Genomic DNA, 24,616 nt, shown 5'->3' with positions numbered 1-24,616 from the left:
ATACAGTGTAGTACAGGAAGGTTTTAAATACTTTGCTTTTGATATGATTTACTATCTTGTGTCTTGTAGATCGAATCTCACTCTTTTACTCCAACGGATTTGAATCTGATTTTTCTTCCATTTGACAGAGTCGCACTAAGCTTCGAGAAGAAAGGGCAAATCTTGCACGTGACTCTTTTTTTTTTTTTGTGCTCACACCCGGAAAACATGCCAACAGAGAGAGTCATTCATTCATTTATACCACATCTGATTCAACACTTGATAAAAAAATACACAACAAGAACTAGACTTACACCAATGCCAGACCAACATCCAAGAGGAATATTGAGGAATAAATCAGTGAGTGAAGATAGTGCTCAATCTCCTCCATTACCAGATAAATTAGATAGACAAGAAGTTATAAAGAATACCAAATTGAATGCGCAATTGCGTGATGAATCCTCCAAAGGTGAAGAAATAAGAGCTAAAATTGCTCAAAAAAAGAAAGAATATGGATTGGGCGAACACGATAGTATTCCAGAACACTTGAAATGGGATGAATTAAACATTTACAAGAATGAGCAAGAAAAAAGCGCAACTATGAAGATTGATGAACCAAAAACGCCCTATGAGGGTGGTTTCAATCCTGAAGGAGAGTACTATAGAGATGACGATGATGATGAGAGTGGAGCTAACTCTAAAGCTCCTGAAGACGAAATTCCAGCATTTGAATTGGGAGAAGGTGAATTTGATAAGTTGCCACATGATGTAAGTTCGTCACTTCATGGGGGTGAGGTGTACAAAGATGAATCTCAAGCAAATAATGAAGATGAAGATGAAGAGGAGAAACCTTTGACTGCTGAAGAAAGACACAAGAGATTCGAAGAAAAGAGAAAACAACACTATCACATGAAAGCACTTCCTTTAAAGCACCATATAGATATACCAGATGAGGATTGAATATAAACGTCCTTACTTTCCTTTTCTATAAATAAGAGATTTTTCTAACGTCGATTTCGGTCTCTTTTACACTCTAAGCAAAGTATTTCAAGTGACTTGCGTTCAAAGAGCCAGCATCAATCAATTCCTTAGCAGTGTCAACGAAAATGGTCTTGACAGTCGAAGCATCGGCACCTTTCAACTTCGAAGCAACTTCACCCAATTGAACATCGTTGAATTTTTCAATGAGTACGTCAATATCAGCATCAATGTCAGCTGACTTGCTAGCATCACCAAAGTATTCAAAATCCTTAGCTGCAGCTCTAATGTTTCTCTTGTTCTTCTTCTTGGCAGCTTTGGCAGCTTCTTTGGCCTTCTTGGAGTCGGCTTTAGCGGCAGCAGCTTCTTCAGCTGCTTTCTTGGCTGCGGCTTCTTCGGCGGCCTTCTTAGCAGCAGCTTCTTCCGCAGCTTTACGTGATCCGGCTTCTTTATCCCATTTCTTTGCTGCCTTCTCCTTCTTTGCTTGTTCTTTGAATAACTTGATTCTTGGATCCTCACTGTGAGCTCTTTCAACCAAATCAATTACTCTCTTGTTGTCTTCTTGCTTAAACTTCTTTCTTGATGCTATGTTCTTACGTTCAATATAACGTTTGTGGTCACGGTTAGCAGTGTCATCTGGAACATCTTCATCCTTGAACTCAAATGTCTTCCATGAATCAAACTTACCCCAGAAATTGTAGAAAGCGTCAACTTCTTCCTTTGAGGCATCTAATCCACCCAATGAAGGAACTGGTTGTTTTGTTGAAAATCTACTTTCACTTTCAAAAATTGGACCCCAAACTTCGAAAAAATCATATTTACCCTTTGATGCTGGAGGCTTTGGATCTTTTTCAGTATCAATTGAATCATATTGTTTTCTCTTTGTTGGGTCCAACATGACTTCAAATGCCTTTTGAATAATCTTGAAAAATGAATCGTGTTCTAATCCACCACTAGCTGACTTCTTATCTGGATGATGCTTCAAAACTTGTTTTCTGTGAGCCCTTCTAATTTGATCTTCAGTAGCTTTGTATCTCAAGTGTGACAATCCCAAAACAGCATACAAATCAGCTGTTTTCCATTCTCTTGGGTCGTGTTCTAACAACTCTTCACTTTGTTCTTCATCTCCTAAATCCTCATCTTCGTTAGTTTCAATCTCCTTAACATTACGTTCAGCTTCCAATTTTTCAAATTCTGACCAAGTGTGGCCCCTAAGGGTTCTTGATGCGTGTGCTAAAAAGTAACGGCCAACAGGTTCAATTGGACGACGAGTTGGTGCGGAGTATTTTCCAACGGCTTTGAATCCGTCTACGCTTCCAGATGGTAATACGATGGACATCTTTGTTAGTTGATATATTGTCTTGTGTGGTTATAACCAATTTTTTTTTCATTTTTTTTTTTTTTTCCTCATTTCATCTCTCTGTCTCTCTCTACGCATTGCTGCGAAGCCATAGCCATAGTTGGATAAACGCTACCTAGTAGGTAAGACAATCTCGCCGTACTTGATTAAAAGAGCAACAGCGGATTTTTTGTCATCACAAGAGAAAGAGTACATATGTAGATCCATTAATGAGCTTCCTATTCCTTTGTAGCTGACATATCTAAAACTTCTATAGAGCCTTCATTCTTCAAATCCTTACCTTCTAATAACTCCACAAGTGGTCTATAATTAATGGGATCTATGATACCGACAATCTCATACTGCTTGCCATTATTTTCAAGCTCATCCAAATGGTCAATCTTGGGTTTAATCTCCTCTTCGTATACTCTTTGATACGCCTTCTTGGTTAACAATATTCTTATCTTCATTTGAGCTCTGGCAATGGGTATAATTTGCTTTTCAACTAAGAGCTTAATTGCATCCAATGCTTGAGTCTTTGTTGTCTTTGTTGGATTTAGGTGAAACTTCAACTCATTCAAAGCTTTTTCAATCATTGAAGGAGGATATCTCTTTTTCGACCTTGGGTTTATACATTTAGTTGAAATGATGGTCAAAAACTCATTCTGCTTTTGTTGCAAGTTGGCATTCCTTTCTTTTTCATTTAATTGAATTTCACCTTTATTTAGAATTTCTTGAATGATGACATCTTGATTTGTCGTATTGAAAGCTTGTTGTAAATCATCATTATTTGCAACTTGTCCCTTTGAAACATTGATAAACACTTGTGGAATTTGTAAAACTTCGTCAAGATCTTTTTCAACCTTCAGTCTCCAGTCCTGGACCTTATTTTGGTAACAAGCAATTTCAAACCTCTTCTTCCCCTTTTTCATCCTCACAAGGGAAACATTGGTGAGTTTGATTTGACTATTTGGTTGATTGATGACAGCCATATCTGATGTTGCCTTTGTAGCTCGATGGGTGAAGCGTATGTAGAGCAGGTTTGGAAAAATCCCATCGAGATGCGGGATATAAATTACCGCTACCAATTCAGTAACCATCAACTCTAATCCTACGTAAGAATCACAGTTAAACATTGAAATACATTCAATACGTAAAACAATCTATAATCTATATAATCTCAAAGATTCCTTAGTCAACAATATAAACTCTTCCCTCATATGGACCCAATGAATCTTCCACAATATCAGCTTCATCAACGTTTGCATTGATCAACTTGTATTCCCCATCAATCAATTTCTTGAATTTGACCAGCTCCTTGGAAAAGTTGAGTGCAACATAAGCCTTTGGATAGTCAGAGTTTGGCAAACTCTTGACATAGGTGAACAATTTTTCATCTTCGAAATCCAAAATCTTGAAAGATCCATAGATCAAAAGATCCTTATACTCTTTTCTCAACTTTAATGATTTCTTCCAAAAGTTCAATAATGAGTTTGGATCAGCAAGTTGCTTAGCGACATTAATCTCTTTGTAGTTTGTATTAACTTTGGTCCATGGTTCGTATTCTGAAAAGCCTGCATATTCAGAATCATCCCATTGCATTGGTGATCTTGCATTATCTCTAGCCAATAAGTTGATAATATTCATAAGCTTCTTCTCCTTCTCTGCAAAATCAGGATCAGATCCGTACTTCTCTTTAAAAGCATGGTAGTAGTTGATTGTATTGATATCTTTATAATCCTCAATTGGCCATTCTCTTGGCAAGTTGGTCATTCCAATCTCTTGACCTTGGTAAATAAACAAGGTACCAGTCAATGTAGTTTGCAATAAAGCCAACAATTTACCACTCTTTGTTTGATACTTTTTATCACCAAATCTAGAGACAGATCTTGGTTGGTCATGGTTTTCAATAAACACTGTGGACCAAGCATCAGTTCCCATAGTAAAATCACATTGGTTTTGAACAGCTTGTTTGAAATCCTTCAAGTCAAAGCCATTGTACCTAAACCTATCACCTTTATCGGATCCAACATCAACGACATCAAATAAGAACATCATATTCATTTCCTTTTCGGAAGCACTGACATACTTTAAGGCTTCCTCTCTTGAACAATGTCCAACTTCACCCACAGTCATGGCATCATATTTAGAAGTAACCTTTTTGAACATCTCTTTGTGAAACTCGTGGATTCTTGGACCATTGTTGGTGTATATTGCATGTGGTTGATAATACTGATCTTTGTAAACAACAGGAGCATCAAGAAACCTTTGGTCTTTGGAATACATACCTGCTGTATCAATTCTGAATCCATCAATTCCACGATCAAACCAAAATTTCAAAGCGGTGTCATAGATTGCGTTTCTGGTCTCTTCATTTTCCCAGTTCAAATCTGGTTGAGTACTAGCAAACAATCTCAAGTAATACTCGTCAGTAGCTTCATCGTATTCCCAAGCAGACCCAGAGAAGTAAGATAACCAATTATTTGGTGGTAATCTGTTTCCCTTTTCGTCGTATCTTGGCTTTTTCCAAATGTACCAATCTCTTTTAGGATTATCCAAAGAAGATCTCGACTCCTTAAACCATTGATGTTCGGAAGAAGTGTGATTAATAACCAAATCAGCAACAATTTTCATACCACGCTTGTGACAACCATCAATCAACTTTTGCATATCCTCTATGGTACCATATCTGTGGTAAATGTTTTGATAGTCGCTAATATCGTATCCCATATCATCTTGGGGAGAGTCATATTGAGGACTAAGCCAAATAATATCAACAAAATCTTTCAAGTAATCCAATTTGGAAATGATTCCTGGAATATCACCACAAGCGCCATCAAAGGTTTTGTCATCACCAGTATACTTCTCCTTAATCCCGTTTGCAAAAGTTGCTGGGTAAACTTGGTAAATTGTAGCGTCTTTCCACCAGGTATAATCGATAGTCATAGTTAATTAAATGTTGTGTTTATAGATATAAAGAATATGTTTTTTATGAACTTAATTTCCAAGAATGAACCTCTTCTTTATATAATCAAGCTGAAATTATGAGGCCATGGTGTAACCAAAGGACTCCTATTTGGATTTTCATAAATGAGGGGTTCCTGTTTTAGAGATTTGTGGGGTGAGAAATCTACCGAGAAATGTCGCGATTGGTTTTTTTCAATTCTCGGATTATCTTCGCCTTATTTCTCGGAATATTTAAGTTTGTGTAATATAAGCATATTTAGCTTATTTGCATTAAAAAGTGGAGGCACTCAATCAAGAAATATATGAAAAGGTAGTAGTAGTATCCAGTAACCAATCATCAAACGTGTGATATGCTCCATTTCTGTGTACGTTTGAAATCCCCACCTCAACCAATATATCTCAAAAATCGTTTATCCGAATTAACTGCTATACATCTACAGGTAGGTTAATAAGAGACAGAAATATCTTGAAACAGCTCTTCACTTCTATATCACCCCAAATGATTGCTACCTGCTTGAGTATACGAAAGATCTGAGCCAGTAGGTTGAATAAACAGAAGCAAGCCACTTAATTTTCATTTAGGATCGTGTAAAGGAACACCTTTGACTACTCGCATGACATCTACACGATGCATTTGTCACACCACTTAGCTGTAGTATCAAACAATGGAGTACGCGAGTTCGGAAAAGATCCTGTGGGGTGAATTGTATTGTTTTCTTTTCCATCTTATTGTTCAAAGCAGAGGAAAGATTCTCGCAAAATTAGCCGCCTTATTCTCCGAGCATTAAGATTTGTTGGTTGCGCCTTGTAGTTATCATAGATATTGACATCCCCATACATAAATCACGTCATTCCTTCCATGTGGTTGAACATTCCGCAGTTAAGCCGTTGTACATATATTCTTCTCTCTAAATTCGTAAACGTACGTTTTAGTGTGGGGGGGCAAGGCTTCGCGAGTAATGCTTGCCAACAAAAAATTGATACTTTTCTTCTATGTACATTGTTGTCATACTTGTTGCTACTTTATTGATTTTTCGAAACTTTCTCGGAGAATATTCCCCGCCCAGTCTTGGAGTTTGTACTCTGGTTGATCATTTCGGATCATTAATTTTAAGAGCTATTGCATTCAGGAAGAAAACACATGCTTTGCAGCTCACTTACTGTAGGTTTATTTCGCAGCAAGGTTGAATTCAAAAGTCTATAAATAGCGGCACTACTCACCTACTTAAAACAATACATGTTACATCCTTCACAGAATATCAAATACAAACATGAGCTCATATGAGATGAAAGAAGAACACAATCACATTGAAGAAGTGCTGATGTCAAGTGGTCTTGAAAAAAGTGACAAATCTGTAGCTGCTGAAGCAGATCCAAATGTTGATGATTACATCTCCAAATTCTTGGAAATGTCAGAGGATGCTCGTGCTGATGACCAAAAGGAAAAGCAAATGACGTTGAAAGAGGGTGTCAAGACTTTCCCTAAAGCTATCGCCTGGTCGGTTATTTTGTCCACTGCTTTGATCATGGAAGGTTATGACACTTGTCTCTTGGCAAGCTTCTATGCTTTTGATGGCTTCAAACGACAATTTGGTGACTATTACCCTGAACTTGGTGAATACCAAATACCAGCAAAATGGCAAACTGGTTTGTCAAACAGTTACTATTGTGGTCAGTTAATTGGATTATGGTTGGCTAGTGTATTTGCCGACAGAATTGGATACAGAAAGACATTGATGCCTGCATTGGCCATGTGTGTTGGGTTAATCTTTATCCAGTTCTTTGCTCCTACTCGTGAGGTCTTGCTTGTGTCTTATGTGTTATTGGGTATAAACTGGGGTTCATATCAAACAATTACTGTTACATATGCTTCTGAAATCGCTCCAGCTAGTTTGCGTGTGTACTTAACAACCTATGTCAACTTATGTTGGGTGCTTGGTCAATTGATTTCTGCTGGTGTCATTAAAGGAATTTCAACTTTGACTGACAAGTACTCCTATCGTATTGCGTACGGTATTCAGTGGGTTTGGCCTATTCCTATCTTGATCGGTGTCTACTTGGCACCAGAGTCACCGTACTTCCTTGTTAGAAAGGGGAAAATTCAAGAAGCCAAACGTTCATTGAGCAGACTATTGACGTCTAACTCTTACTTGCCTGACAAGAATGTCGTTGTGGAAAGTATGGTTAGCAAAATTCAATTGATTGTTAAGGATGAAGATGCTGTTGGAGAAGGATCAACGTTCAAGGACTGTGTGACTGGACCAAATCTTCGAAGAACAAGAATCGCAGCATTGACATGGTTATTCCAGAATATCACAGGTTCTGCCTTAATGGGTTATTCAACGTATTTTTATGAGCAAGCTGGTTTAGACTCTTCAAATGCATTCACATTTTCAATCATCCAATACTGCTTGGGTGTCATTGGTACAATTGCATCTTGGACTCTTTCACAAAAGCTAGGAAGATTTTCGATATTTTTCGGTGGCATGTGCATCATGATTGTGCTTCTTCTAATCACTGGTGGTTTGGGTTGCTCATCGTCAGCTGGTGCTAGTTGGGGTGCCGGATCTATGTTATTAGTGTACACTTTTGTCTATGACTCCACCGTTGGACCCATGTGCTATTGTATTATTCCAGAAATGCCCTCGGCCAAATTGAGGCAAAAGACAGTTATGATATCCAGAATGGTATACAACATATCGGGAATTGTGGTCAACGTTCTCACCAACTACATGTTAAATCCATCATCATGGGGTTGGGGTGCCAAAAGTGGTTTCTTTTGGGCTGGCTTCGCTATTTGTGCTGCCACATGGGCCTGGTTCGAATTACCAGAGACCAAAGGTAGAACGTTTGCTGAATTGGACAAGTTGTTTGAACAAAAGGTACCAGCTAGGAAATTCAAGCACACAATTCCCAAAACTTTTGACGCCGGTGAGATGATGGAGAAATTGGGTGACCAGGGAATCAAAAACGTTGTTAACGAAAGAGAGCATCGGGAATTTGCTGATAATGAATCATTGTGAGCAACCAGGAGGGGTCAATGCAAACCATTATATCTTTAATTCTTCATACTTTTAAGCTTAATAAACAATTGCGTATCTTAAGGAGGCGACACGAGGACGTGAGGTTATACTCTTGACTGACTAATTCTTCTCATTAATTTACACGTCTTTTTGTAGGAGCCAGCAGTTGGGCTTAAACTTAAAGCTCGTTGGGTGTTGATATCAAGCGAAGTATTTTTTTGGAAAACGTCATAAGCTCTGCAATCCTGCCACCGCTAGTGTCCTGTGATACACAATACGCAGTCAAAGCTGGCACTTGTACCATTGGCTAGCTCTCTTAGATCTAAGCTTTAAGGAAATTTACAAAACGGAAAAGATGTTACAGCTTGACTCTCGCAAATTACCACTACCAAGTTAGAGGTTTACATAGAAAGACTGAATATCTAGCCATTATTCAACTCAGACTGACTTTATCATAACTGTTAGACTCTCACCCTTGAAAAATACTATAAGTTCATCTTTAAATTACATGTCAGCTACATACAGCTCGAATGGTTATATAATTCCCCCGTTATGCTTGCTGTATTCCAAGTAGCAACCAGTCTTCCCCCTTAGTCAAACCTCTATTCGTCATCTTCTTCGTCCTCGTCATTTTCAATAAATTTAGGCTTTACAGTGGACCACAATTTGGCATGGTTATGAGCATCCCACCATTTGTTTATAGCACTGTCAAAAAACCCTTCGAAAGCAAAAGCTCCAAATAAGATAGTACCAACGTATATCGAGTTTCTTTCAAATATACGGCCGAGTGGAGTCTTGATTGCTGAATGTTAGTATTCCTTTGTTGGAAAGAAAAATAAATGAGCATGACTCCGGTGATCGCCAGGGTACTGTTGTTTCCTGATCTCCAATAAACCACCCGCACTAGTGAGTTAGAGTCAATGCCCTTGTCAGCTTATATACATACGAAAATTGACATTGTGTTTGTTGTAGATGCTTTTGGATACTGTTCTCTTCAGTAAATGGTTGATTCTTTTTAATTTTTTTTTTTTCCTCCATTGCTTATAGTGGTAATAATTTTCTTACGTAAATTGATTGGTTACAATTTGGCTTCGCTACCAAACAATTCGCATTTTCTATTACATACACCCTATTACTCTATTTTAGCTTCTTCTAACTTCTCTACTGCTTCCGCAACACTGCCAGCAGTTGCTGCAGCATTGGCTTCCACTTTTGCATCTCCGCCACCAGTTTGGTTTCCACCTCCTGGGTATTTTGTACCTTTATTCTTTGGTTTCTTCACTTTCTTTTCCTGTTTTGGTTGTTCAACCGGGTACCCATTCTTTTGTGCCAATTGAAATTCTTCATTCTTTTCAAACTCTTCTCTAATTGGAGCAAGCAACTCGTTGATCCTATCTGCTACACCAATCTTCAAATCCGGAGGTGACAATTTACCTTCAGTGTAATCCTTCTTCAATTGCTCAACTGAGTCATAATGCATTGGTCCTCCATACTTTTCAGGTCTATCAATGGTGAGTTCAAAAGACCCAGTGACTCCACTTTTCAATTCATGAATTGGTTGTATGACATATTCAACAAATGCTATAAGACCGTTGTCTTTAATCTCTCCTGGTGCACAATAAGCACTGTTCACCTTCTTCTTCACCACCTTTGGCTCTTCCAAGATATCTATTTTAGAATTTGGATCAGAAGCACTCATCTTACCACCCTGTCCCAAACCAGGAACCATTGGGTTCATCAAATGAGCCCTTTTCTTGTATCCTATACTTGGCAAGTTTTCTTCTGCCAAAACAAAGATTTTCCTTTGGTCCACACCTCCAAATTGAGCATCTACACCCAAATGCTCTTCATCAATAGCTTGCATCAAAGGGTAGATCAACCCAGATAATAATGGGTTTGCAACTTGTTTAACAACATCAGCTCCAGCACGTTTTGCGTCGTTTTGCGACACAACATTGGATAACTTGAAAAGGTCCATAATATAAGCGCCGTCTTTTTGATATGATGATCCAACGACAAAAATCAATTTTTCAATAGGGACATTGATTGATCTCAAAATGGCTTTAATTACCCATTCATAGTACTTGGCACGGTATTGTACAACCTCTAATGGGGCCTTCATGTTATCCAAAAACGCATGCAAGTCTGCCAATAAAACTTTAACTTCACATCCAGCTTTCAAAAAATGTGCTAGTTTCACCATGGGGACAAAGTATCCACAATGTGGTTTACCAGTGGGAGCTGTACCCCAATAAATCTTCACTGGCCTCTTCTCCTTCTCCAAAACATCTTTAATAATTTGAGCATTCAATACTTCTTGTAAATCTCTGCTGATTAACTCATATTGAGCTTCTGGGTCTGTAATACTGGACATGATTGACGTATGACTCAGAAAGTTTGTGTGTGTCTCTTACAAAAATTCGGGAAAGTGAAAAATTAATTAAAGAATAAAAAATTTTATTTTTCCTTTTCTTTTGTTTGCACGTGACTAGTTTTGAAAAAAGCTCTACCCTGAAATCAAATGATCTCTACTGTCGTCAAAGTTGCACGCGGAATCCCCTTTATTGATTTCTCATCACATCTTTCTTTTACAACAACGAATCATTTATAAGTGATAATCACAGAAGGATCGTCACCCTTTTCTTAGCTTACAATCTCACTAGATTCGACAATGGATGAGGATAAGCTTAAACGCTTTTTGGTACAATTGCCATCAGCTTTATTATTTCAAGATAGTGCAAGGTTGAAAGAATCTGTTTATAAAGCACTTTATTTCATATCAACAGAGAATGGAAAATATCTACTGCGTTTGTTTCCGAATCTTTCTCCCATTCCGGAGTCAGATCATGCCAAACTTGTTAATTCCGATTTAAGTTGGGAAGATTTAGACAAGCTTCCATCGCTTCGAAAACCTGACTCCAAGGAATACTCCCACCCGATAAACAAGCCTTGTGCTAGGCTATTCAAAGCTGGAGATCAAGTTTATAGATGTGAGGAGTGTGGATTTGACGACACGTGTGTTTTGTGTTCGTATTGCTTCAATGAGCAAGACCACTTGGGTCATTCTGTTCTGGTTTATACTTCAAGTGGGACCTCTGGTGGTGTTTGTGATTGCGGAGATCCAGAAGCATTCGTGAGTACTTTGCATTGTAAATGTTCTACAAACAAGGCAGCTAAACCCTCACAAGAATCACAGGGTGAAGAAGAAGAGCCAGATTATGATTATTTACGTCTGACTATCAAGGTCTGTCTTGGTTATGTCCTAGATGTCACAAACTCCAATGTTTGTACATTGCCTATTATTCATGAACATATGAACAAAGGTTTACTCAACTTCAATCCTAGATCTTTGTCCAATTATTTCTCATTACCTAGTGGCAAGTATGGAGGTGCAATTGATGTCAATTCAAATGTCTGGAATCTAGTCTTATGGAATGATGAATTTCACGATTTGGGTCAAGCAGTACACGCCATACGATTAGGACTTTCTTGCACCGATAGCAAAGCAACTCAAATTGCGACAAAAATTGACAAAGAGGGATATTGTGTTTTAAAGGGAGCTTCTACATATGAGGCATTGATGAAGTCGAAGGAACTTGTTGAAAAAGGTGGATTGATTGCAACTATCATATCTTCAAGAGATCTCTTTCGTGAGCTCATTGTGCGTGCAATCATTCTTTGGCTCGATGATATTTTAGACTCATACGACGAGATGTTTAAACTTAAAAGTCAAGAGATATTGACTCAGCTTCTTTTGAATAACGATTACAGATTTGCAAAGGTTTTTCCCGAGGAATTTCTTCGTGGTATTACCTACGGAAACATGGCCGAGTGTTTAAACAATGGTATTCCAATAGAGGACAAATTTGTCACAAAGTATAACTCGAATCAAGTCAGAACTCCTATCAGCAGCTTGGACTTGCGTGAACGGTTGATGTATCTTTTGGATGAGCCCAATTTAGAGCTTCCCTTTTCGAGATTTCAAATTCTATTGATTTACCAAATTAGATTTCCCAAGCTCATCAGAAAAAAATTGGTGTCTATCTTATTACCGCTTCTTGTTTCCAATCTTGAGTTGAAGGGTAAGTTTGCAAAACAATTTACTGAAATATATCCAATGTTACTATCAATATGTGCGTATCTGGATAGGGAGGACCATTTGAACCTTATTACGGAGATTTCTTCGCAACTTTACACGTGTCCAGTCACGGTGAGAAAACTATTAGAGTCCTCCTATGCCAATTATATTATCTGTGGACTAACCAGAATCATTGAGGACAGTTGCGCAGAGTGGGATGAGGATGTTGGACACTGTGTATTTGTGGATTCGGACATTGATTCCCAAAAAAATAGAAGACTCAAAAGAGCACTTCTCAGAGGTATACATGACTTGGAGCATTTCTCGTCCTCGAACCTAGGAACAGACGCTTTGCATGCCTTTTTGCGGCCAAGGAATTTTGTATTCCTTGTTCTGTTTTTAAAACTCTTTCACGACTATTTACCAATGACTAGAAAACAAGGTGACCATGTGTTGCAAGAACTGATGACTTTTAGACTTCATGCAGCGATTTCAATCCCCATTTTATCGTCATTGCGAAACATAGCCGCTTGTCAAGCTGATCATCCAAATTTGGATTGGGTGATTGATAAACTCGCAAATTTTCTTGCTGGAGAGGAAATGTATAGAGTGGAATGTGGGCAAGATAGAATGAAGGTCAGTATGCACACACACGCATTTATTCATCCTTTGACAAGCTTTTTGTCGTACTTAATTCAATTCACCGGTTACAATGAATTGGCGCCATTATTGGAAGATCGTAAAGAGGCGGTCATTTTTTTGTCTGATGCCTCTCTAAGAAGCATTGTACTTGGATCGCAGATAAAGATTGGGTTTTGGATCAGAAATGGTGTAACAGCATCGCGCCAAGCCAGTATGTATTTTGGTCCTATCATGGCTGATTATACTTTTGCTAGAGATTTGCATCTACAACAAGTTGCTTTACTAATTGGCGACTCCGAAGAAATGGTCAGAAAGTTCTTGGCAAGGTGGGAATTAAACGATTGGTTTTCTAACAAGGTGGATCACGTTGAGACCGTATACGAGGAAAGGTTTTTTCCAATCGTTGAAAGATTTGTCGGATTTGTTTACAAATTGCTTACTGACAGATCGATGTTCAACCAATTGTCGTCCAAGGAGAGGGAGCTTGCTGAAACGAAAAGGTTTATGGCATATTATATGTGTGAGAAAGCAAGAAGCTATACCCAGTTGAAGGCAAAGGTGGATTTAGATATCAGTGATTTACTGGATTTTGACGAAATGTTGTACAGCATCGCAGATTATCAACCGCCTTCAGGTTTGCTTGATACAGGGTTATACAGACTCAAAGACTCGGTGTTTTCGCAACTAGATCCCATGGGTCTATTCTTAGATCCATCAAAGTTTCAGGTTTTGTATGATGTGTTGACCAAAAAGTTGTCAAAATCAGCAACTGTGAAAGAGCACGAAGTTATTTTAATGCCGCAAATTTCGTTTTCTGGTACTACCACCGTGGACAACAAGATTGGGGAGTTTTTGAAAACTACCTTATTCGTTAAGGTTATACACAAGCTTTTGAGGGTAGCAATTGACTCCGGTAATGAGTCGTATTTACCACAGTTGCTACATTTGATTCATGCAATAATGGTTGATGATGAAAACATTCATGGAAAGGAGTATTTATCGGAACTGTTGATTAGCATTCCTATTTGTGATTTGTTGTTAGCAATAGTCGAATCCAACATGTCCAAACCAGTCGTACGTAAGGCTGACTTTTTAGTGGAGCAACTTCTCCTTAAAGACCAGAGAATTCTTGAAAATTTGGTGAGCTGCTTTGGAGAGGATTATGTACAGTCTTTTAAAAAGCGCAAAACTCAGTTATTTGAATCTAAAGCAGAGAAGGAGAAAAGGATCTCTGAAGAACGAAAGAAGAAGATTATGAAAAAGTTTTCCAAAAAGCAAGAAAAGTTTTTAAAGAACAATAAAAAATTGAATCAAGAACATAATGAACAAATGGAGGAAGAGGAAAGTGATGCTAGGGTTTGTGTTATTTGTGGAGAAAAAGAAAAGGCTGGACAAGTGTTTGGAACGTTCCTTATTACAACAGAGGCGCCCTTATTTTGGAAGATTGACAATCTATTTGAAGACAATCCTCCTAGGGTCTGGTCTGAAGATTTGTGTGCTGGATCCAATAAGTCCGAATTTGGTCGGGGATACAATTTCTCCTCAATGTGGACTGAGTTTCAAAGGCCAGTTTTTTCATCTTGTGGTCATGGAGTTCATTATGGATGTTTTAGAAGGAGTGTAGGAAATATCAAGTACTACCCTTGTCCCTTGTGTCGTACCTACCACGACTCCTTCATGCCGTTTGTTGCTCATAAACCTTTGAAGAATTTTGACTTGCAAAGCGTTGTATTTGGTGATTCCAAAACACAAAGTCCCCGAAAACTTGACCTTTTACGTGATGTTTTTGTTCCTAATAATCATGGAATAGAGTACGAACATTACCTTGACCTGGAGAGCACGTACAATTTTGTTTTTGATCATTGGTGTGCAAATATGGGTAGTACCATTCAAATGAGTGAAATTGGTACTCGATTGAATGGTAGATCTGGATATTCAAACTTTTTGAGTCAACTTCCTCAAAACACCATGAATTTGTTGAAAGCATTGGTTCAAGCTCAAGTAATGGTATCTGATCTTTCTGATTCAGAGGAAAGACAGGAGTGGATCTCTAAAAGAGAACATCTATTGGAGCTGACTATGGATTCTGATTTGCAGGCTGGAGTTTTTATTGAAACTTTGACTGTATTTTTTGCATCTGAGGAATCGCTAGCAACTTTGGCTAGGAAAGGAGTAGCAAGAATTATTGGAAAATTGATGGCTCGTGCTAACACAGACATGCTTGGCGCTGAAGATTTCAAAGAGGAACCATATCCACCTCGGCCAGGTTTTGAACACTTTGCTCAAGTTTGGTCTCTCTCGGATTTGTCTTCAAAATTTGAGCAATACGGGCGTCATATTTTCGATATGGCACAAAAAATTGTGGGTATATACTTGAGACAAGTGGTTATTCTTCAACATGTTTTAATGAGCCAGGTAGACGACGCTTATTCTGTTGATGGTGAAATCTATTCCAGAATGGCTGAGGAGATTGAAGATCAAGAAGATATATTTGGTATCGATCCATTGACCAAAATACTACAAATACCTTCACTAGGCCAGTTTCTTGAGAAGATACTTGATCTGAGCTGCCCCGAGCACATGTACTTTACTTTGGCTTCTAGAATGAGGCATAATGCCTCAGTAAACCAGTTGCTTGCACTTGATTATCCAGGACAAGTTCACTTGTGTACTTTACCCGAAGACTTCCAAGATGGATTATTGAAGCTATCAGAAATGAATGAATTGCGCAAGTGTATGTGCATGTTCTGCGGTCAATGGTTAAGCAAGGGACATCAATATGGCCATATGAAATTGTGCTCCAAATTTGGAGTTATTTACGATCCAGCAAGGAATATGTTGCGAATTTGTATTCAAGTGGGTGAAAACTCTCTCGTATTGGAAATTCCCGGCCCCTATGTGACAAAGCATGGTGAACCAAAAAGCGATAGAATCAAGGGGAAGGCATATTTGAATAAAGTGAAATTCAAAGAGTTGAACAGACTTTGGATCAATCAAGGGCTCTACAGCTACGTTTCGAGGCCATTGTTTGGGTCCGCTCCAAATACCATGATGCCCAATTTTGGCTTTATTCCTGGACCCGGTGCTCGTGCTGCTGCTGCTATGGACATCGATGAGGACGGAGAAATTTGGGACCTTGGCCCCGAAGATGATGAAGATGACGATGATTTTATGTTTCCATAAGCGAGTATATACTTTTATAAAGTTTCCCATCCACCTGGATCTAAAACGCTCTCCAAGTTTCTGGCTATATAGTTTGCGATGTTGTGTTCTAACCACATGCTTCTAATAAAGTCGTTGTATCTGGCTGGCATAAGATGCAAAGCTCGACCTTTTTTGTTTTCATCAGCCAACTCGCCTTGGTTATCCAAATAAGGGGCGTTATGAAAGGAACCTTTATAGTTGTGTAGTAGCAACATGACCCGATCCTTTGGTAACAAAAAGATTCCATCTTCGTTCAGGCATTCTCTTGAATAATGCGTGGTACATTGCCCTTCAACCGTTCCAATAGCACGCTTTTGTAAATCAACAACTGCACCGCATATTAAACAAATAGCTGGATCCTCTATCAGCTGGTACGGCTTGTCAAACTTTTCCAGGTAATAATATCCTGAGAAAAATTCATCGAGTCGATCTGGTAGATCAATTAATCTTAATACTCCCGGATATTCCAATTTTGGGGTGGGCATTAATTGTTTATGAAACTCTGAAGAATAAGTTGTCGAAATACGTTGTAGCAAATCCCCTTCCCAGATATTTAAGTCACACAAGTTCTTCAATGTTTGTGAAATAGTTGGGATCTTCATGACGGCGCATAATTCATCTGCTTCCAAAGATTGGCGGTCTGTATTTGAACTTGCCTGTTCTATCGAGGCTTGCAAGTATGCATATATGGAAGCCCTGCGCAAAAATGGAGTCACTGCTTTCACCAACATGGTATATAACACCTCACCTATGCTACCTCCGTGAGAGGTAATTGCTTGCCCTCCCAAAATATCAAAACACCTAAGAGCATTCATCGATGACAGTGCATCAACATTTGTGAACACGGGAACATCATTAATGTCGTATCCCCGTTCTTTGTTTATAATATTGGGGTTCAATTCTTGGACAAGCACGTAAATACATTGAACCAAATGGCCAATAAATGTGACTCGCAAAACATCAAGGAACGCGAATTTTGAACTCGGTAATGGGGTGGCTTCAACCAACAAGTCCATAAAGTCAGCCTCCATTATAGTCTCAGGCATTCCTGTGGGTGTTAATGAGACAAGTCTTGCAAAAACTTTTGCTAAAGCGTTTTCAGCAATTGTAAAAGTGGCGTCAACTGGTTGGAATTGTATCAATGAGTGCATCTCATTTAAGGCATTCATAACTGCAAGTGACTTGCTAGGGATTTGCTTAAACACTAATGCCTTTGTAGATTCGGCCCTACGTAATGCAATTTCCGATGACTTTATAGTGGTTGATAAAATGATTGGCAACGCCGACTCAAACGATTTGGGAAAGGCTATGGGGGTAATAGAATTTAAAATTGTATTCCATGTGTCACAAAGAGCTTCATAATTTGACTTTAACCAAGCTAACCTTTTATGACTCTCATGCTCGCTTGGAACAATATCAAGCTCCTTAGACTCAATCAATTGAGAAACATAATCATCATCAATTGGATTGTGATTGTGCCGTTGCTGCTGCTGAGTGCACTTAACATCATCCATATGTTGCTTTCCATTGGAGCCAAACATTGGTATAAACACATTATTGACTGCTTTACACAAAGGGCAAAGAATTTCCTTCAGATCGGGATTCTCTGGTGTGTTGCGAGTAATTTGATTTTGTCTTGCCCTATTGTCGCTGAGGTAATTTAAGTAGCACTTAAAGTGCATGCCATGGCCGCAGCTCAGAGCCGTCAACTTACTTTCAACGCAGTCAATAGCATCAAAACCTGGGCCAAAGGGTGCTTGTCCTTTGGCGGTTGACATGAAATTTTCCCAACCTTCAGAATGCAACTCATTGTCTCCATCACCATCATCACCATTTAAATTAGCAGGATCGGAAAACGATTTTAAAAACCAATATTCACTCCTGAAAGGAACGTTTCGGAAGGTTGAGGACTTTCCGATATTTGCAATAATTCCGAACGGACCTAAATCACTGCTCGTATTTTGGCATAATATACAGTGGTTGTCTTGCAAGTATGAAGAGGATTCCAGTTGAACTTCATCCATTTCAGAATCACTGTACTCTGTTGCACTATTCTGCTCTAAAAATTTGGATTGCTGTTTTCTGAATTTGTTTAGCAATCTCAATTGCCTCATTTTGGCAAGTTTCTTCTTTTTTAATGCAATATCTTCGGAGTTCGACTCATTCTTTGCGTCAATTGTAATACACTCAAAGCCACAGTCTTCTAGTTGTTCATTCACAATGCTTTCAAGGCATGAGTACTTTTCGTTTAGTTTGCTTAAAATGGCACGTATCTTCACATGTACTGTCTTGTACTTTTCCTTCAAAAGAAATTTACCCAAAAGCAAGCTCATTGAAGTATTGGGATCGGGGTCCACTGAAACGAATCTGGTAAAAAATGATACATGTGTACTTGTGTCAATGGTTTTCTCCATTGCACAAACGTGTATCAAATGCAACGTAGTTTCTAGCAAGCTTTCTACCTTATCAAACTCTTGCCCTGAAATAAAATGCAACACCTTGATTAAAAATTTAGTGAAATGAACGGAACTCGACACATTTCCACAATACTTGTAAATGTCCAAGATGTCATCGACGTTGATGTTAGGTTCAATTACAATGTCATCTCCCGCTTTTCCAGTGTCTTTGTGAACTCTCTCTTTGACGAATCTCAAGGCCTCGTCCCTGGTGTTTGTGGAATAGTCAAAATAGTATGGATCTACCTGATCTCGGTACACTTCTTTTAATTCAAAGGCCCCTGAGTCATTTTTGCCAACGGGTTTGGTAAATTTTGTCATCCTGTTTAATATTAGTTCAAATCGTTTATCAAGCACCAGTTTTTCAGATACCAAGGAGCATAGGGATTTGAAACTTAAAGGCTTGAAGCACAAATAATGAATAATCTCTTTCTCTATTCTCAACTTAGCCAAATCTGACTCTGAAAGACCCTTTAAAGACAAATTCTCCGTCATAAGATTAATAAATAATGTAACGCACTCTTCAAGAATGTATGGTAGAATTTGACTGTCATACGATAAATTCCAATCACCCTGAAGCAACCAGCGGTCCAATATCATATACGCCACCAAGTCTGGATCGCACATACTACTGAAAATTTGAACTAAGCATAGATCCTTCATGTATCCATACTCACGCAACCCCGTGTTTCTGTACATACGTAGTTGTGATTTCACCGTAAACCCATTCCTGACCCAATAGCCACATTTTATCTGCGACATGAGTGCAAGCGTCTTTATAGGGTAATCAAATATTAATGATTCAATAAAGAATGATTCTGGTAACCCCACATTTGAACCTACTTTGGCGAATCGTTCTAAAAGACCGTTCCAGTCCCGAAACTGGGAGCGTTCGATCAAAGTGCACATGTACGAGTGCAAGGGATGAAGGAAGCTCACATTTCCTCCATCAATGTTTGAAGCCTTCAAAAGTTTTCTCGTCATGGGTTCCATTAAAGCCTGTCTATGTGCAAGAATGCCTATGTCTGTGCACTCATAATTTATCCCTTCTATCTCGTGAAGTTCTAGACTTAGTAGGTACCGGATGATATATTCAATTGCATCCAATGCTTTCTCCTCTCTTTGGGTGTCGTTGTAGGTGCGACTGCTTAATGTCAGAGCACTTAATTCACCAAACTTGTAAATGGCCAGAACTGAGTTAAAGAATATCGCGTAATCAGCAGTTTCGTATTCAATGTGATTGCTCTTTTCTCTCTTTATAACTGGTCTACCTTGGAAAAGACTCATAATCTCGCAAGTTCCATGTGCTATATCTTCATCAGAAACGTCATAAACGTCTTTTCCTCTGGTTATAATAAATGCAATATCGAGAAAAAGTTGACCCCATCGTCTGTTGCGTAGACTTTTGAGTGATATCTCGTGACTAGGTCTATTGTTAATATCCCACGCCAGTATTCTTTCCCTTGTTAAAAATGTAAAAAGGGCCGAAAGGATCATACCAAAACCACCTTGCTTGATTATAGCTTCGGAGTTGCCCTGGTTTGCAAAAAGTTGCATTGAAAGACTGAACATGACATTGAATTCGGGCTCTCTGTCTAAACATATAAATTGATCGGTGGCCCCCACGTACATTTCCATGTATTGACTAGACATTATATGCCTGTACTTGAGATTAGTGACTAACGAAGTCGAGTACATTATATGCAGTAACTCGCGCGCAGCTTTCCATAATCTTAGATTAAGAAACATCATGTATTGTAATCGCGACCCAACTGCACCATTTTGCACTATCTCTGATTTCCCGCATAAATTGCAAGCAATTTCGGTGTGGGGCAAATCCGTTTCAAGCCATAGTGTACGATGGTTCTCGCTAGTCACTTTCGGAATTTTGTAGTCGTTACCCAATATTCCAGCACGAAGGTGTTCATGTTCCCTGTCTTTTGGTGCGTTGAGTAACCCTGGTTGCCATCTCTCGCAAAAAGCTTGAGCAAATAAATCTTCAGTCGTCAAACTTAATCGAAAAAACTCAGTCTCGGTGAAGTCGCTTAGCCAGGAAATTAGTTCATGAACCATTGATTCTCGAAAAACATCTCTTGCACTTCTAATAGAAGTCCCGAGTCCTAAGCTGCCTATTATCGTTTGTTTGAAAATCATACTATCTACATTGCTTGATTCCAAAACTTTGGCTTTCCCAAAACTATGAGCCCTTTGCGTTACCATGTTTGCAAAGTCTTTGGACTTCCCGCTTGCCAAACAAACTCGTTGCATTACGTCTCTGAAGTGTCTAGCTTGATCATTATACATCTGGAGATGAAATTTACCGTTGGTTTTATCAGAACAATGGTCCGAGCAAATGCCATACCTATGTGGATCCAACGTGCTCAATTCAAAGTTCTTTTGCACTGTTGCGGATACAGCATGAAATGGGGAAGTGAACTGCATGTCACAATTAACTGTAACATCGATTATAAAGTCTAAAATTGAACCAAGTGTCCTGGATATTGCTCTTTGAAACTCTGTAGGTATGGAATTGTCAACTCCTTCAAAGTTTCTAGAACCGTTTACGCATGTACTGGATGCTTTCCAAGCTTCTGGGTCTCCACAATCACATACTCCTCCATTATCACGAATGCAAATCTGAATGGCAATTTCGTGGTCCTCGTGTTCGGAAGGCTGATAGCAATGTGAGCATAAAGCACATGACTGATCGAACGCACAAGTCAAGCATCGAATAATTGGCTCCCCACGTCTGAAAACTCTCGAGCATGGTCTATTTGGGTGTGAAGCGAAATGTGCTTGTGGTTCAGTCCCATGTTTAGTTGTGGCAAGAAGCTTTATATACTTCGATAGGCTCCAGTCAAAATCCTTCTCGAGCTGTTCATATGGATCTAGTAGCTCTGGAAATACTCGATCAAGATATTTTCCATTATCTGTTATTGATAACAATAAGGCTTTGTTTATTTCCGTCCTAACTTGGTCACTAAAATGGAAGTTATATTGTGATGGAAGGAGGAATAAAAACGGTTTCAATTGATCATTCATGGGTCAAAACAGCTATTCATGAATGGATGAGTTTAGGGTTTTGTTTTTTAGATCTGTTGCCACTTGATATGGAAAACAAAAAAAAAAAAAAATGAAATGGAGAACAAAGTAAACTCATTGATCCAACCAAGAGAAATTCTACTGAGTGTCCTCCACTCAAGCATCATCCATCACCAATAGAAGCTCAAACATCTGTTCCTCCAATGGCCGAATCTAAGAGATTTTACAGTCAATTGAACATCAATACCAACAAACAGAAACTACAGTACATACAAGATGTCGCATCATTAGTGTTGGGCGTTGTTGCTGGGATTATAACACTTGAATCTTTGAATGGCTTTCTCTTTTTCTTTGCTGGATTATCACTAACCAATGCTGCTTTCTATTTACTATGTGGACAGGGAAAGATCCAAAAATTTTTCCAGAATCCATTTCAGGAGATATTCGTTCAAGGAATTGCAGGAAATTTACCAGGGTATATCATGATGTGGTGTTTGGTCTATGCATTGGTGAAATCGAGCTCGTAAGTGCATTGAACGAAGCTTGTATGGAATCCTGGTGTTGCGGTTTGAAGGATTACCGGTAGTCCTATTGTCCAGCATTATCTCGATTGGCATTCGCCTGTGTTGGCGTTAAATCTGGCAAGAATGGTATCACCTATGTATACTATATAAACTAATTACAGGTTAGATTTAGAATGTTGCTCCTCCTCCTCCTCTCTCCATCGGTTTTAGAACCGGAGTTTATTACGCACGTGGTAGCGACATCCGAAATCAGTGACCGAAGTGCGTTGAAATTTCAACAAACTTCGCCCATTGCTAACTTTCTCAATTCCCACTACAAACCTCCCCACTTCAAAAACATGGAAAAAATAGACACCTCGACTAATTCCAAAAGAATTCAAGATCCATACCTTAAGGTAGTCAAAGGCGACCCCAATGTCTCCTTTGTAGTTTACTCAGTTGACAAAAACGCAACGTTGGATGTTTCTGAAACCGGTAATGGATCTTTGGACGAATTTGTTGAAAACTTCTCTGATGGTCAGGTTCAATTCGGTTTGGTGCGTGTAACTGTCCCTGGCTCTGATGTTTCTAAGAACATATTGGTTGGTTGGTGTCCAGATAATGCACCAGCAAAATTGAGAATGTCATTTGCAAACAATTTTGCTGAGATTTCAAAGATTTTCAGTGGATACCATATCCAAATTACCGCTAGAGATCAAGATGATTTGGACGTCGATGACTTTTTGAACCGAGTTTGCGCAGCTGCTGGTGCAAGATACTCAACTGTGTCAAGCGGTGCTACCTCGAAGAGGCCCGCCAGTGTCTCTAAACCAATTGTATCAAAACCAGTGTCATCGCCTGGCAAGCCTTCGTTTGTTCCTAAATCAACTGGGAAGCCAATTTCGGCTGTGTCCTCTGGTAACAAGTTCAAGCCCCAGTCAAACGACGATGGATGGGGTGATGCTCAAGATGTTGAAGAGCGTGACTTTGATGAGAAGCCATTGGAAGATGTACCTTCTACTTACAAGCCAACAAAGGTAAACATTGATGAATTGAGAAAGCAAAAATCTGACACTGTTAGTTCCACTCCTAAGGCAAAGTTCAACGATACTCAAGATAACAAGGATAAGGAAGAATCACCAAAACCATTGAGTGAGCGTATGAAGACTTATGAACACAATGATGGTAGATTAACATCACTTCCAAAACCAAAAGTTGGTCACTCAGTTGCTGATAGATACAAAGCAAATGCAACCCCATCTTCTAAAGCGCCATCTTTTGGAGCCAAGCCAACTTTCGGTGCATCTAGAGACGATAGAAGTGATAAAGTTGTTGGAGGTTTGTCAAGAAACTTCGGTGCTGAGAATGGTAAAACGCCAGCGCAAATTTGGGCCGAAAAAAGGGGTAAATACAAGACTGTTGCTTCAGAAGATGGACCTGAGACTGAGAGTGAACATAAGGAATCCTTCCAAAGTCATGCGTCTGAATTGGCTAACAAGTTTGAGAAGAATGCCAATATAAATGACGATGAGGATGAAGAGGATGAGCAACCTGCTAGATTGCCGGCCAGGAACTTACCACCTCCACCAGTAAGACAACCAGAACCTGAAGAGGAAGAAGAGGAGGAGGAAGAAGAAGAAGAAGAAGAAGAAGAAGAGCAACCTGCCAGATTACCCGCTAGAAACGTACCTCCAAGCTTGCCATCTCATGATGCAGAGCCTAGGGCACCTTCTTTGCCAACTAGAAACTTGCCTCCTGTAAGTAGCGGATTTGAAGATGACGATGAAGAGGAAGACGAAGATGAGAAACCAGCAACTTTGCCGGCAAGAAACTTGCCTCCACCTCCTCCAAGACAACCAGAACCAGAAGAAGAAGAAGAGGAAGAGGAAGAAGAAGAGGAAGAAGAACCACCAGCACCAGCAACAAATTCACAAAAGTCCGGCTCAGCTACCGCAACGGCAGAGTATGATTACACAAAAGACGAAGACAATGAAATTGGTTTCGAAGAAGGTGACCTTATTATTGAAATTGAATTTGTAGATGAGGATTGGTGGTCTGGAAAACACTCCAAGACGGGTGAAGTTGGTCTCTTCCCTGCTAATTATGTCACCTTAAACGAGTAGAAGAGAGTATTTTTTAAGAATGTTTGATAAGTAGAAGTAATAAAAAGAAAAGTAACTGGTGGAGATTTGTAGGAATGGGAACGCGCAAAAAAAAAAAGACCAACAAAGCAGAAAAAAAGAGCAAAAAAATAACGACCAGGGAGAGGATTGAACTCTCGATCTTGTGATTAACAGTCACACGCCTTAACCAGCTTGGCCACCCAGTCAAAACCACTGCGCCATCGCACTAATTTCTGTTCAGAAAAACGTTTACGTGAAATCAGTCAGCTTAATTAAGCTCAC

The 24,616-nt window shown here is 39.2% G+C and overlaps 10 protein-coding genes across 10 annotated transcripts; 4 read left to right on the top strand and 6 right to left on the bottom strand. All coding sequences in view use genetic code 12, as the record gives it.

Annotated features, from left to right (window-relative positions):
• Window positions 1–297: 297 nt before the first annotated feature.
• Window positions 298–939, top strand: I9W82_003672 (uncharacterized protein; the record flags this gene model as incomplete). Its single annotated transcript, XM_067692663.1, has 1 exon — window positions 298–939. The coding sequence occupies one exon, from the start codon at window positions 298–300 to the stop codon at window positions 937–939; it is 642 nt and encodes a 213-aa protein (XP_067548070.1).
• A 73-nt stretch (window positions 940–1,012) lies between these two features.
• On the bottom strand, window positions 1,013–2,296 carry ZUO1 (zuotin; the record flags this gene model as incomplete). Its single annotated transcript, XM_067692662.1, has 1 exon — window positions 1,013–2,296. The coding sequence occupies one exon, from the start codon at window positions 2,294–2,296 to the stop codon at window positions 1,013–1,015; it is 1,284 nt and encodes a 427-aa protein (XP_067548069.1).
• A 239-nt stretch (window positions 2,297–2,535) lies between these two features.
• Window positions 2,536–3,288, bottom strand: I9W82_003670 (guanine nucleotide exchange factor; the record flags this gene model as incomplete). Its single annotated transcript, XM_067692661.1, has 1 exon — window positions 2,536–3,288. One exon carries the CDS (start codon window positions 3,286–3,288, stop codon window positions 2,536–2,538), a length of 753 nt encoding a protein of 250 aa, XP_067548068.1.
• A 199-nt stretch (window positions 3,289–3,487) lies between these two features.
• Window positions 3,488–5,242, bottom strand: I9W82_003669 (alpha-glucosidase; the record flags this gene model as incomplete). Its single annotated transcript, XM_067692659.1, has 1 exon — window positions 3,488–5,242. One exon carries the CDS (start codon window positions 5,240–5,242, stop codon window positions 3,488–3,490), a length of 1,755 nt encoding a protein of 584 aa, XP_067548067.1.
• A 1,292-nt stretch (window positions 5,243–6,534) lies between these two features.
• Window positions 6,535–8,286, top strand: I9W82_003668 (MAL1; the record flags this gene model as incomplete). The annotated part of the gene is made up of 1 exon (XM_067692658.1): window positions 6,535–8,286. One exon carries the CDS (start codon window positions 6,535–6,537, stop codon window positions 8,284–8,286), a length of 1,752 nt encoding a protein of 583 aa, XP_067548066.1.
• A 602-nt stretch (window positions 8,287–8,888) lies between these two features.
• Window positions 8,889–9,244, bottom strand: QCR9 (ubiquinol--cytochrome-c reductase subunit 9; the record flags this gene model as incomplete). The annotated part of the gene is made up of 2 exons (XM_067692657.1): window positions 8,889–9,080; window positions 9,233–9,244. 2 exons carry the CDS (start codon window positions 9,242–9,244, stop codon window positions 8,889–8,891), a joined length of 204 nt encoding a protein of 67 aa, XP_067548065.1.
• Window positions 9,245–9,418: 174 nt separating this feature from the next.
• Window positions 9,419–10,660, bottom strand: TYS1 (tyrosine--tRNA ligase; the record flags this gene model as incomplete). Its single annotated transcript, XM_067692656.1, has 1 exon — window positions 9,419–10,660. The coding sequence occupies one exon, from the start codon at window positions 10,658–10,660 to the stop codon at window positions 9,419–9,421; it is 1,242 nt and encodes a 413-aa protein (XP_067548064.1).
• A 297-nt stretch (window positions 10,661–10,957) lies between these two features.
• On the top strand, window positions 10,958–16,189 carry UBR1 (E3 ubiquitin-protein ligase; the record flags this gene model as incomplete). Its single annotated transcript, XM_067692655.1, has 1 exon — window positions 10,958–16,189. One exon carries the CDS (start codon window positions 10,958–10,960, stop codon window positions 16,187–16,189), a length of 5,232 nt encoding a protein of 1,743 aa, XP_067548063.1.
• Window positions 16,190–16,203: 14 nt separating this feature from the next.
• I9W82_003664 (putative ubiquitin-protein ligase) lies at window positions 16,204–21,708 on the bottom strand (the record flags this gene model as incomplete). The annotated part of the gene is made up of 1 exon (XM_067692654.1): window positions 16,204–21,708. One exon carries the CDS (start codon window positions 21,706–21,708, stop codon window positions 16,204–16,206), a length of 5,505 nt encoding a protein of 1,834 aa, XP_067548062.1.
• An 862-nt stretch (window positions 21,709–22,570) lies between these two features.
• ABP1 (Abp1p) lies at window positions 22,571–24,334 on the top strand (the record flags this gene model as incomplete). Its single annotated transcript, XM_067692653.1, has 1 exon — window positions 22,571–24,334. The coding sequence occupies one exon, from the start codon at window positions 22,571–22,573 to the stop codon at window positions 24,332–24,334; it is 1,764 nt and encodes a 587-aa protein (XP_067548061.1).
• Window positions 24,335–24,616: the final 282 nt, after the last annotated feature.

Source organism: Candida metapsilosis, assembly GCF_017655625.1.
Source record: "Candida metapsilosis strain BP57 chromosome Unknown scaffold4, whole genome shotgun sequence".
Taxonomy (NCBI): Eukaryota; Fungi; Ascomycota; class Pichiomycetes; order Serinales; family Debaryomycetaceae; genus Lodderomyces; species Lodderomyces metapsilosis.
Note: the sequence above shows the minus strand (reverse complement) of the source record. Positions and strands in the feature narration are given on the sequence as shown.